This window comes from Cibotium barometz, chromosome 50, assembly GCF_041138505.1.
Source record: "Cibotium barometz isolate CiBa-2024 chromosome 50, ASM4113850v1, whole genome shotgun sequence".
In the NCBI taxonomy this organism is placed as follows: Eukaryota; Viridiplantae; Streptophyta; class Polypodiopsida; order Cyatheales; family Cibotiaceae; genus Cibotium; species Cibotium barometz.
The window spans coordinates 20,839,644-20,853,980 of NC_141095.1; the positions used below are offsets into that span (position 1 = coordinate 20,839,644).

Here is a 14,337-nt window from a genome sequence, read left to right on the forward strand (position 1 = left end):
ATGGGGATGGTTTACACGTTGCAGAAGGCCTTGTATGGTCTTAAGCGGCGGTCATGTGGAGCACATAGCTGTTAGCAGTCATCTCCTGTCTGTACACTACACCAAGGCCTCTGTTGTGGGTGTGCCCGCCCAGTTTTGGTGTTTCCCCATTTTTCCTCTCTCCATGTAATTTTTCCCATTTCCTTGGGTGTGGGAGGGCTGTCGACTGATTCAATTGCTGGCCGACTGCAGGTTTGCTACCTGACCTGATCTGCAACATTGGCCAACCTAATCTTTGCAGGTCGTGAGCACTTTTAGTGTTGGTCGTGAGTATCTAGCTGCTGTCGGCCTATTCTGGACTGGCGGACCAGCAGCAGCCCCTTGCTCCCCACACTCTCCATTGTAGATTCCGGGATTTTCTTGTGTGTATATAGCAGAGTTACACAGCTTCCCTCTTTCTCTCATCTGCGTTTTTCTCTCTACAGCAGTTGTCTTCATTTCCGTTGTGCATTCTGACATGGTATCAGATCCCCAGGTGGCTTGAAGCTTAGAGACAGTGGGACCTCGAGGTTTTGCTGATTTGAGGTGCTGATTGGAGATTGCTTGGGCTGTTCGGGACTTGGAGATCGAGTAGAAGGCGGCCATCACCGTTGGACAGCCACCTTGCATATTATTTGCAGCTTTTTCTTCTTCTTTTTTCTCACCCACCCTTCCTTCACACCACCTTGTGAACCCTTGAGATGGCAGACTTGCTTGAGATGGCTGAGAAGCACGTGAAGATCCCTACACTCCCCACGTTCCCGGTGGACCGACAGTTGAACGGGAACAACTATGGCATATGGAAGGTAATGATGGAGTCTGTTTTGGAGTCTTATGACTTGGCTGATTTCATTGTAGTTGGTGTTCCACGGCCGGAGTTGGAAGACGGGGAGTTACCCTCTATACGGTAGGAACGAGAGGCTCACGCACAATTATGGGATCGTGTCAATGCCCACGTCCGTTCTTTCCTCTTCCTAAATTGCACACCACAGGTGATCAACCATATAAAGCATATGACGCTGGCCAGAGGTATTTGGCAGCATTTGGCTTCTCTGTATAACAGGTATTACCCATGAAGCGTATCTCCTCGGAAGTTTAGATGCAGGTGATGGATCCTGCAAAGTCTTCGACGATGTGGGAGCACATTAACAAGTTGCAGGCTCTTCAGCAGGAGGTTCTTCAGGCTAAGAAGGAGATATCTTCAGAGGATATGGCCATCATTTTGCTGTCTCATCTGATCTCTCAATACTCAGCATTTTACTCCTCTTTGATCACCAGTGGCAAGCTTAGCACCATCACATGGGAAAAGCTTGTGCCTATGGTCTTGGACCAGGAAGAGCGTTCTTCGAACCCTCCACAAGGCGGAGGTTCTGAGGCCTTGACTGGCCAACGGTCGCAAGGCCGCAGTAAGGGCAGCGGGAAGTCTTCATAGAAGAAGTCTTCCGGGCAGGCGCCCGACATGGATCGTGACGCCTTGAAGGCAAAGAGGACCTGTAGCAATTGTGGCGAGAAAGGCCATTATTAGAGAAAATGTCCTAAGTGAAACACCGAGAAGGGTGAAGATTCCTCACCAATAACCGTGAAGACTCCAGCTTTTGTGCACTTGGAGATTATGGACACCGATGTTTCATCTTCGAGTAGGGAGGGGTTGGACTCACCGCTAGGGACACTCGGGATTGGATTCTAGACAGTGGTGCTTCTAGGCACACGACTCCTTCCCGATAGTTATTACAAGATCTTCAAAGGGACGTAGGTCACATCCTGATTGGTGATGAGTCCACTATCCCTATTCAAAGTGAGGGCAGGTTAGAGATCGTTCCCGATGGCAGAGGGGCGAAGCATTCCTCCCAAGTTCTTTTTGTCCCATCTCTTGGTTTTCATTAGTTGTCAGTGCATGAGGTTGCAAGACTGGTGTACGGGTGGAGTTTGAGGTGCATTTTGTTGCTCTCCGGGACAAAGCGACAAGCCAGGTTGTATGGGGAGGTGGAGTGGAGAATGGGATCTACAAACTCTCAGCACTCTCTTACAGGTTCTCAGTTGGGTGATGTGTGGCAGTTTCGTCACATGACCACTTAAATGTGGATACACTGCAGCAGCAGGCTTTCCGAGACCAGATGGTGGATGGCTTGCCAGATGTTGGCAGAAGTAGGCAAGAACATTCCCGTTCTTGTGTTCGTCAGTTAGAGAAGCCTTTACAGGTAAACTATGCTGTGATGTCTCGTATCAGTCGAGACAAAGAGCCTCCTGCAGTTGAGGAAGCTCTTTCCTAGGGGACTTGTAGAAAAGCCAAGCAATTGGCAGATGGTGACTTGCAGGTGGAGGTGGAGGTGGATGTTGAGCAGCCTCCAGACTTTGAGGTTCCGGGTTCAGAGGGGATGGTTTACAGGTTCCGGAAGGCCTTGTGTAGTCTTCTGCAGGTTCCCAAGACTTGGCATACTAAAGTTACAGTTGATGATCCTTGTGAGCATGTTGATGCTTCTTTGTTTCGGAAGTGGTTTGGTTCATTGATTTGGTCACCGAATTGGACTTGAGCTTCCTGATGGGGCTGTTGAGCTCATTTCTACAGACGCCTTTGAAGACTCATTGGGACACAGGATTGCGGATCTTGCGGTTATGCAGCATACGAAGGATCTTAGACTTTGTTGTGATCCTAGAGGGGGAACGACGGATGGAGTCACACTCTACGGTTGGAGTGACTCAGATTGGGGAGGAGATCCAGACACGAGGAGATTTACATTCAGTTTTACCCTTGGCTCAGGAGCTGTTTCATGGAGCAGCAAGAGGCAGCCAACTATTACCTTGTCATCTACAAAGGCAAAGTACCGGGCTGCTTGTGGTGCTCCTTGCGAGGTTGTGTGGTTGCGGAGGTTGCTTGGCAAGATTGGGTTTCCACAGAAGGAGCCCACGGTCATCCAGTACGATAACCAGAGTTGTATCGCTATTGCTCGGAACCCGTTCTTCCATGCCCGGACCATGCACATAGAGATACAATATCACTTTGTTCGTGAGAGGATTTTGAATGGTGACATCTTGCTTCTTAAGTTCTTTATTTTTCGACAGAGAACAATGCGACGGACCTCTTCATGAAGTCTCTACCTCAGGCTATGCGCCGGCGGCACTCCAGCTCACTGGGGTTGGTTCCACATCCAAGAGCTGAGAGGGGGTGTTAGTAGTCATCTTCTGTCTGTACATTACACCAGGGCCTTTGTTGTGGGTGTGCCTACCCAGTTTTGGTGTTTCCCCATTTTTCCTCACTCTCCATGTATTTTTTCCCATTTTCTTGGGTGTGGGAGGACTGTCGGCTGATTCAGCAACAGTTGTCTTCATTTCCATTGTGCATTCTGACAATAGCGATGACAAAGGCTGCCTTGTCAAAGGAGTTTGAGATGACCAACTTAAGCTTACTTCATTTCTTCTTGGGATTGGAGATTTGGCAGACCCAGAGGGGGTTCTTTATTTCTTAGCAGCGGTATGTTCATGAGTTGCTGGAGACCTTTGGGATGGAGAACTGCAAGCCTATTACTTCACCGATGGACTCGAATACCAAACTTACACAGTGAATGGTCCTTGTGAGCAGTTTGATGCCTCTGTGTATGAGAAGCTTGTTGGTTCATTGATTTGGTTGCTGAACACCAGATTGGACTTGAGCTTTCCCGTGGGACTATTAAGCTCATTCATGCAGACACCTTTGAAGACTCATTGGGATGCAGGATTGCGGATCTTGCGGTATTTGCAAGGTACGAAGGATCTTGGACTCTTCTATGACACTAGAGAGGAAACGACGGAATGAGTCAGACTCCAAGGTTGAAGTGACTCAGATTGGGGAGGAGATCCAAACACGAGGAGATCTACATCAAGCTATGGATTTACCCTTGGCTTAGGAGCTATTTCATGGAGCAGCAAGAGGCAACCAACCATTGCCTTGTCTTCTACAGAAGCAAAGTACCGGGCTGCTTGTGGTGATGCTTGCGAGGTTGTGTGGCTGTGGAGGTTGCTTGGCAAGATTGGGTTTCCACAAAAGGAACCCACGGTCATCCATTGCGATAATCAGAGCTGTATAGCTATTGCTCGAAACCCAGTCTTCCATGCTCGGACCAAGCACATAGAGATACAATATCACTTTGTTCGTGAGAACATTTTGACTGGTGACATCTTGCTTGTTTATTGTTCGACGGAAGACAATGCGATGAACCTCTTCACGAAGTCTCTACTTTAGGCTATGCTCCGATAGCACTCCAGCTCACTGGGATTGGTTCCACATCCAGGAGCTGAGAGGGGGTGTTAACAGTCATCTCCTGTCTGTACATATTGCTCAGTGAGGGCCTTTGTTGTGGGTGTGCCCACCTAGGAGCTTTTTCCAATTTTTCCGTGTTTTTTCTCCCTGTTTTTGGTCGTGGAGCCCCTTTTTTGCTGGCCGACTCTTCTTGTCCTGGCCGACTGGATTTTTGCTGGTTGACTTTCTCTCAGCTGTGGACATTTAGTATTGTTGTCAGCTGCTTTTAGGCTGGCTGACCAGCGCTTGAGGGTGGTATTTATACAACCCTTTGTCCCCAACTCCATTTTGTATCGGATTCTTGTGTATATAGCAGAGTTTATACAGCTTCTCTCTCTCTCTACAATTTTGCGTTTTGTTTTCCGCAGCACTTGTCTCATTTTCTGTTGTGCATTCCGACATATGCTAGATGTGATGCCACTACATATGCAAAATAAGATTCCACCACATATTCTAAGTATGATGCCACCATATATGCCAAATATGATGCCACCACATATGCCTTTTAAGAGGTTGTTCCAGACTTATACAAACTAGTGGTTGTTCATACACATTGGAATCAGTGCTAGTTTACTCAACCACCTAGCACTTATTTATTCCCACATTAATCACTATTAATATTTAACAAGTGCCACTTGGACATGCTTCCTATTTGTAGCCACCTCAAGGGCAAGCTACGAGGAAAAGTATAATCAAATTGTACTTGTTTTTGGGACAGCTAAACATGTGTTCCACAAGACAGACATAAAGGCACCCTAATTCATTGAATATGGACAAGTTTAGATACATTTTATCTAGACATGCAGGGCACAGTTGGCCTACCAGCCAACCAACCCCTGTAAGAGGGAAATTTAGCGTTCATTTTGGACATCTCATCCTTGCATACCTATAAGCTAGCACAACTCACCAAAGGTAGCCCTCCGCAACAAGCAAACCACGAGTGTATGGAGCCCAGAACTAAACACCCTCAAGGATGTGGCATGAAATTGTGTGTTTACACACTTTTAGATGGATTTTGCAAGCATGTATTTTTTAATGTCTAAGTTTATGTGTACTTCTATAAGGTATGTTTACACATTCATTAATGTGCAAGGTGAGTACTTTAATCTAAAAGGCCATCCAGCACATTACTGAAGAGTAAACATACCTTATGCTTTATTTTCTAACATGTTTAATAAGCTGACTAAGGATATTGTGTAGAGCCAAATTTGGAGAAAGTTGTGCATGTTTTTGAGCATAGAAGCTAGTTGATTTACTGATTCTCACCTTCATGCCTTCCAAGGCATCTTGACAATCACCTCTTATGCGCTTGGGAGTTCCTTCACGCATCCCATATTCACTTCACGGCTGGCTGCTCAAAGCACGCTTTGCAGGTGCAACTTTAGCCCGACTAGAGAGTGCTTTCAGGGTCACTTCCAAGAGTCGAGCACTAAGAGCTGGCTCTTTGACACATTGGTTGGACTAGCCATGATGTATGGTGCAGGGGGCAGGGTTGAATTTGGAAGAGGAGGATAAAGAGGATACGAGTGATGATGTTCTCCCACAATGCAAGTCAAGCATAAGCATATCCTCACAAACAAGATTAGATTCGCAAAAAGTAACTCCCAATTTGTTGATCACACTCTGCCAAAGAAAAATCTCATGAAGATGATAATGAATAAAGTCACAAAGAAAATACTCTAAATAAGATGTTAATCAACATTATGAACATACACATTAACAATGGAGAAGATAATCGAAGTGAAATTGAGTGAAGAAATTTGGTTCTAACCCTAAATCTGCCTTGTTTGGACAAAGACCATCCTTTCACCCAGCTCCCATGATATAAGTGGCATCTGAATGGCGCTGTGCTGATGGCATGTGCACGGATTGCTCTGTCGCATACCATTTCAGCATTAATCTTATAATAATCATTCATAGCAACATTAAAATTCGTACGCAATTAAAGGGCTGAACTTGGTTAGAAAAATACTGGGGTTTTGATTTGCAAGTGGCGTTTGATCACTAGGGTTTCGGGATTATTAGGGCTTGTGTACTCTCAGGGTTTGATTTGCACCTAGAATTGAAATGAAGTTCAAGCAATAGGGTTTTTTTTCTCCTCTACTGATACTCTTCGCCCAGCATTAGGGTTTGTAACAGACAGGTTTGTGACAATTAGGATTTTTTTTTGTCCGCTAGGGTTTTGTATTCTGCTACTTGTTTTATATTTTTGACACGGAACATGAAAAGACAAAAGTACCTTGGAGGTGTGGAGGGGTAGCTACGCTGCAAGTCCGAGCACGAGAAGCGAGAAAGGACCGCCATAGCCCTGTAGCTATGAAGATAGCGTGATGCTAATGGCCTTAGATAACATTGCTTATTCAAATCAACTTTCGATTAAGGTTTTAATCAACTATTTAATTGAATTTGTTTTTTTCCCACATTCTATGCCCCTATTCAATGCATAAATACATAAGATTAGATTAGATTGTGTGGATAGGTGAATAATTAATGTAGCCTTAAGCCATCACTGACCTTAGGTTCCACTCTTTGTCATTCATAAATTAATGGGCTAAAAAAATTTGGCACCCATATTATTTACTTAGTTTTTTGTCAACACGACAGCGTTGAGTGGATAGAGCAATTGTGCTATTCACCAAGGTTATGACTTGTCAGATGGTAACCAACATATCCTGGCTGTAATAACAATAGTAGATTAGTCGTCAAACTTTTAAAAAAAATAGTTTTTCTATTTTGTTTTTCGAGCTTGGGTCAACTAGGCACATATGTGATTACTTAGTGTGTGCTTCGACAACCCTCTTGTTGTTTGCAAGCATGGATCGTATCTCATATCTACTATCTAATGCATAAATACAAGCGATTATTTAGTGTGCTTCCCTTGTAAAGCATGGCTCGAAGCCAGTTGTTAAATGCAAAGTACTTTGGGATTCAATGGAAAAGACGTGACACAGTCTTCCCTTTCAATAAATCGTCATGGGGTTATGTGTCTTTCCCCCCATTTAGAAAAGAGTAATTTCTATACATAAATGAGAATTTCATAGAGCTATATACCAAGTAATAGAGGACTTACACTGTAAATGCTTGAAATGATTTCATTGTTTGATTTTAGCCAGTTTCTCGTAAAGCTCGCGATTGATTTGCAAAAAGTTATGAAACTCATTTTAAACCTCCAAAAATAAATCATATAGCTCTTAGAGAGAGATGTAAAATAGACAAACACATAGAGAAATAACTTGATTCATAGTCGAATTAGATAGGCAACTTACTATCAATGTGTTGCTTTAAGAGGTTCACTGAACAACAAGCAAGTGGGAACGAGCAACAAAAAGAATGAGCATATCCCATCAACTTAGCCAGCAAAAAAATATAAAGTTGTTAGTAATTGAGACCACCATTTAGTTGCAGCCATATCACAAATATTCTTACATTTCAAGGCCAACATACATGCTTGTGATATTTTCTTGATTATCCCAACATTCCATTAATAATATGCAAGAGATATCTTCAATTGTAACAACTTAGGTTTCATTTATCTTCAATTTGCAAGACCCCTCAACAATAAGATACAACAAAGGATGAGAACAAACTCTCATTAATAGAGGACTCTATGTTTATATGATGCACAATTTGCTATCAACCAAAGACAACTGAGGCCTTAAACTCAAAACCTGCTACAAATTAATCGCTCTCTGCAGACTACACAAAGTTACACACATCGCCTACAAACAAGCTGCGATTCCCTTTATACTCTTGACAGATCCAATCACCATGCGTTCATTTATCAGCAATTGCCTCTGCATACTCTGGCAGTGCACTTGACATAGTCAGAAAACAACATCAAAGAAGTTCAGTTTTCATTTATCACACAATTCACCAATACCCTTCTCACAACGTATTTCTTTGCAACCTCAAATCCACAACTCCAAGCACGTATTGTAGGTACGTAAAGCAAACAACAAATAACACACTGTTACAGTGTCACATCACTATAGTCTAAGTCAAGACAAGACACTATAGTATCATAGAGAAAGGCTCACTAGTCATAGGGGTTTTCTGCTGCAAGCATGTCCACCCCGTCTTCATCCACGAGAGATGTGCTGGTCTCTTCAAATGCAGCTCTCTTCTTCCTATGAAGAAGAGACTACACATGAGATGTGAGAACTGTGTCATTACATCCATCACAACACACATGTGCCTTGTGTGGAGACATGCCCTCAAGATAGGCGCAACACCACATCCCAACTCAAGGGCTATGCCACCATGATGGCACAACAACTCCAGGTAGCAAGCCAAAAAAGTATGGCTCCTCTCCATGCTCCCACAATACTTTGCACCATCTGGACTCATGGCTCTACTCGTTGATGGTGGCAAATGATGGTATGTTATGGACACATACGCATGGTCTCAAAAATCCGCACACTATCTAACACAAAAAGAGACACAAAAAGAGGAGGATCCATTCCTTGATGGAAAATCGTAAACAATGTAGATCTAATAATGAATATAAGTTAGAGTGGTGAATGAACTGTGAATGAGCAACACAATCGAAGCTAGAGTATAACCTCAGTCCTGGTGGTCCATGTAAGCTCAACATAGCCATAGGGAGAGTGATGAATAACAAGAATACGATGGGCCAAATCTTAAGATCAGATAAACGATAGAACTGCTCCACCCATCCCACCTGCATGTCCTAATTTCAAAGCACAAAATTACATTTGGATTCATCTCACTTGACAAGTTCAACTATGTAATAATGTAAGGCCAAACATACCTGTAGATGCCATAGCAGGAAACCATCCAAAGTCAAAGAGCAAAGAAGCTGCCCCACCAAGCACCCATACTGCATGTGAGCCTCAGTGAGAAATCCCAAGAGAGAGATGTCTAAGCACCATAATGAAAACCACCAAGGAAAATGAAATCTGCTACCCAACCCACATTTCTCCCCTTTCATGAAAAGATTGGCAGAGGAGAGAGATCTTGAGCTCTTGTAACAAGCACACACAAACTCTCACAACAATGGATAACACACACACAAGGATGGAAGGCTGAAATCTTCTTCTTCTTCTTACTCTCAAAAGAAAGCTACAAAAGATAAGTGAAATCCCAACATAAGTACTAGAGTACTATGTACAAGCGGTCCATGATGTGAACATGCTAAATAGGTGAGCCAGTTGTAGAAACACTGGCCAAGATCCATCATGTCGACTACCAAACGCGCCAATGATGTAAATGTGGAACAGTTCACACAGGCACATCATGAGTGTTAGCTCTGGTTGAGTTAACATCTCAACAATCCCTCTCAAGCTCAACTCCATCTCCAAGGCTCCAAGTATGTTGCGGAATCTGTGAAGCTTCTCAGCTTCTAGGGCCTTGGTGAAAATGTCAGTAGCTTGCATCTTTGTGCTGACGTACAGGAGATCAATATCTCCTACTAAGACCTTCTCTCTAATGAAGTGATAGTGGACCTCTTTGTGTTTATTCCGTGCATGAAACATTGGGTTCCTGGTGGCCAACTGTATGCTACTAAGGTTGTCGCAATAAATGATAACCTACTTGTTGTTGGAGCCGGACAGTCGAGATAAGTCAGAAAACCACAATCGTGACCAGTTGGGCACTTGTAAACGAATTCTTCTTAGCCATCATGGATGTAACATAGCCATTTCTCAAAGCACGAGAACTTCTCTTTTTGTAACTATGCCTTGAGCAGTATAAACTTGTAATGGAAATTAGAACAATGGTTGTTGTTTGGCCAGTTTGATCAATCAAGTGTCTACTTTGTATATCCTTCTCTTTTCTTTTTTTCATTTGGTAATACATATGTGTCAATTCTTCTCTTGTGATTCAATTTATGCTTTGTCTTCTACTATTTTCTGTATTTTTGTTTGGCACTACATTGGAGTATGCTGCATGCATAACCATAGAAAACTCAGTAGGTTATTGGGCAAACGGTCACCCGATAACACTTTGGTGACATGATGCGTCTTGATTTTTGTGCATGTTTTGATTTTGTCTGATTTTCTTTGATTTTGAGTCCATCATTCTTCACATGGCCAAGAGAGCCCATGTCAGTATGTGAGCAGTGCTATTTAGTGCGTCTACATGCTCAAGCACTTCCGTTTGTTGAATCTAGCTTGGAGTCATCACACGATGATGATTATGAGGATGATGAAGAGTCTATAACTCGTCCATCCTCTCTGGACGTCGGGAATAACTTGCCACCACACCCCCGCCCTTACCACCCCCTCCTTGATTTCATCACTATAACATGCTTCCACGACCAGCAGACAGTCACGGTGAAGTATCAAAATTCTCTAGGAAATCCTCAAAGGATGTGGATGCGCACATTCTTCTCTTTGACATTGCTTGGCATGTGAATGTCCCTAGGCCGATTGATCAGAATCTGAAGAAGGCAACTTTTGTACCAACCTTACAAAAGAGTACAGCTCTCTGGGTTGCTCAATATGAGTATGCTCACTTTCCGACCTATGATGCAATCAAGGATGCATTTCTCTAGAGATTTAGGGAGGATAAGACCTCCATGGATAAGCTATGATGGATAAACCAGAAAAAGTTGATAGTGGAAGACTATGTAGCAAAGTTTCAGAAGCTCCTCTAGAGTAGATGCATCCAACATGCTACAGTAGGAGGGATCCTTATTCTTACTTCATAAAGGGATTGAGTAAGAAACTAAAAAGAGGAGCAGATTTCGCAACTCTAACTCTAGAGTAGCTGGTGGACTTAGCACTCACCGAGCGAAGCGAGTGTTGGGGTGACATCTGTCTCAATGGCAAAAACAAGAGCAAAAGCTAAAGAAAATCGAAAAAGTACACTTCTGACTCTTCAGATGAGGAAGAAGAGGAAGATTATGATGTCTCAAATTTAAGTGAATAATCGGAGGATGAGGAGGAAAACCGGAAGACACTGTCAAAGAGCAAGAAGGTAGGGAAAGCGGCCAAAGAACTGGCCATGGCCATGGCTCAATTGTCCATTGAAGGAGTGAAGTCCCCTCAAAAAGCCCGATTGGGCACTTGGTGTACGAGATGTCGGAATCATGGCCATTTGGCCGAGGAACGCGGCTTAAATGCGCTCTAGTGTGTCATTTGCAGGACTTCCATTCACAACAGTGATGCTTGTAGATACAATGGAAGAAGATCACCTCAGCCACCAACTATGATATCGGCCCCAGTTTTGTGGGCGGGAAGTTCAACCAGCTACCCCACAGATGGCTCCACAGGAACCATACAGAAGGCCTCCATTCTGCCCAAGAGTAAATTTGCTCCCAGGGATGTCCCAGGTGCACATCGCCCCGCTCTGAATTTCACCTGTTTCTATTGCCAGGTAGTATCGGGTCATCGGAAGTCTAACTTTAAAAACTGGAGGAAACATAGAGCCGAGGTGAAAGGCACTCAAGCGTCAACCTTCGATCCACCGACGGTGAATGCCGTGGAAATTACAGCTCTGGAGGAGCAAGAAGTAGATAGACCGATCATAGAGGAGGCATAATTGTCAGCCATGGTGGTGACACGGCCAATGCAACCCGAGACTCTGGAGGTGGAGAAAGAACTGACCTTGGATAAGAAAGGGAAGCACAAGTTGGTCACATGGCAAGATCAGCACAAGGTTCAGACACAAGTGTCCGATTGGGTATAGAAGCAGCAAGCTCGAGAAGCACTTCAAAAAAGGGAGATGGAAAGGCCCATGGCCTTCAGCAAGAAGTTGAGGTCACAATACAATCTGGTGATCCAATTCAACAAGTCATGATTAAGGGGGGGGGGAGTGTCAAAGACACGGGACAAAGTAAAACCTCAAGAAAGTGCTGAGGCACCAAGGAAGGAAGAAAGGCTGATCAAGGTAGCAGAGGGAGAATCTTTGCAGAGTATGATCTATGGGAAGATTTGAAAAAATAGTAGATACACATGTCAGTGGAGCAGCTGCTGCTAACCCTAGTGCCAAATTTTAGAGAGCAGTTGGTCCGCCAAGTGATGCCCCATGAGGAGAGGACAGATCCATCCCTAGTTTTGGAAACCATGCACATTGACAAAATGGAGTCTAAAAATCCAAGTTTGCTGAAGGAAGCTCCAATCTATGATGAGGCCATTTCAATGATTCAGGTGCCAAATTTTAGAGAGCAGTTTGTCTGCCAAGTGATGCCCCATGAGGAGAGGACAGATCCATCCCTAGTTTTGGAAACCATACACATTGACAAAATGGAGTCTAAAAATCCAAGTTTGCTGAAGGAAGCTCCAATCTATGATGAGGCCATCCCAATGAATCAGGTGAAGCTGTCTGGCATGGACATAGCAGAGGTACTGTTGGATGGAGGATCAGGATTCAATATTGTGTCAAATACGACATGCCAAAAATTGGGATTGAGTATCTAGGATCCAGCCCCATTCGTTTTGTGAAAATGGTAGATCAATGCAGAGTACAACTGTTTGGATTGAGTATCTAGGATCCAGCCCCATTCGTTGTGAAAATGGTAGATCAATGCAGAGTACAACTGCTTGGATTGATTCGCGGGCTGATAAAAAAAGAAAGTCTCTGGATTCACCTTCCAAATAGCAGTGGTGGTGCTCTAGATGGAGGACATCAAAGGTGCATGCCTGATGTTACTGGGTGTAGACCATCAGACCATCGCTCCCGGTAGGCACGAATAAAGCAAGATTGGGATGCAAATAAGATCACCATTTGGAGAGGTAAGAAGAATGTCAGACTTTCAGTGGCCAGCAGCCACAAGAAAGTGGAAAACCCATCTCGGTCGAAAGTAGGCAAGGGAGTCAACAAGCTGGAAGGACTAGATATGGATGAAGAAGAGAAATACCTCTAGCAAAATGCCAATCTGATCAGTGTGTTTTGAGGTTGATGTAGGCAACATCATGGAGAAGTACCACCCACCCCGAAATCAACAAAATGAGATAGGCAAGAGTTAGCAGAATTTGCTGAGGCAGGAGGAGTCTCTAGATGAGGCCCAGGACTTTTTCAAAGGATTGACTGAAGATGACAGTGTACCAGACCTCCAACAAATCATTGCGGCAAAGAAGGCTTTCAAAAAGGACCTGAAGAAGTCCAAACGGGTCAAAGAATATGATCTGATGGAAATGAATCTGGGTACAAAGAATATGATCTGATGGAAATGAATCTGGGTACAAAGAATATGATCTGATGGAAATGAATCTGCGTACAAAGGCAGACCCGAAGATGGTTCGAATCAGTGAAAAATTAAATGATGCACTGTGGGAGGAGATTCAGGGATTATTCACTTCCTTTAACTATGTACTTACATGGAGCTACACCATCATGAAAGGGATTGGCCCCCAATTTTACCAACTTCGGATCAATATGAAGGAGGACGCAATTCCGATCCGATAGCAAAGATATCGGATGAACCCAAACTATGCAAAAAAGGGTGAAGGAGGAGCTAGATAAGATACTGCATGTTAGATTCATATATCTGATTGATCGGGCAACTTGGTTGTCTCTGATCGTGATTGTCCCTAAGAAAAATCAAAAGCTCAGGGTTTGTGTGGACCACAGGAAGCTCAATGCCTTAGTACAACCAATAAACTAATGAATGAACCCAAAAATAATGGCTAGCTCATATGCACAATGCTAGCACATGTATATAAAATATTGGGCATAAGGACATAGTCCAAAATAATCAAAATTGTTGTATGAACCACTCAAAATAGATGCTCAATAAATAGAGCCATGTGACACACGCATATACCATGAATGTTGGGAGATTAACGTGACCTCACATAGATCATTATCCATGGGAGACACACTTCAACCATCTAGCATTGATAGAAGACACACTACAACCATGCGAATACTTGTTGCTCATACATCTACTTACAATAAAGAATAACGCATTAGTTACTACGACACACACAAATAATCCTACAGCACATAAAATGTTAGGCCTAATAATACAACAAGTCAGTGCCTATCCATTTGGAATAAGCAGAAATCACCCACGTAATGTAGGTAGTACAATGGTATCACAAGCATCCCAGATTGACCATAGAGGTATGTCTTGCTCGGAT

The 14,337-nt window shown here is 43.5% G+C and overlaps 1 protein-coding gene across 1 annotated transcript in view; it reads right to left on the reverse strand.

The window, feature by feature from the left end:
• Nucleotides 1–6,667, reverse strand: part of LOC147609922 (uncharacterized) — a 42,521-nt gene extending 35,854 nt beyond the window's left edge. The window contains exons 1-2 of the mRNA XM_086786695.1: nucleotides 6,531–6,667; nucleotides 6,063–6,165 (exon numbers count right to left, since the gene is read on the reverse strand). Of these exons, the coding sequence (XP_086642821.1) occupies nucleotides 6,063–6,165; nucleotides 6,531–6,595 (168 nt within the window). The 5' untranslated portion in view covers nucleotides 6,596–6,667. The remainder of the gene's footprint in view (nucleotides 1–6,062; nucleotides 6,166–6,530) is intronic.
• Nucleotides 6,668–14,337: the final 7,670 nt, after the last annotated feature.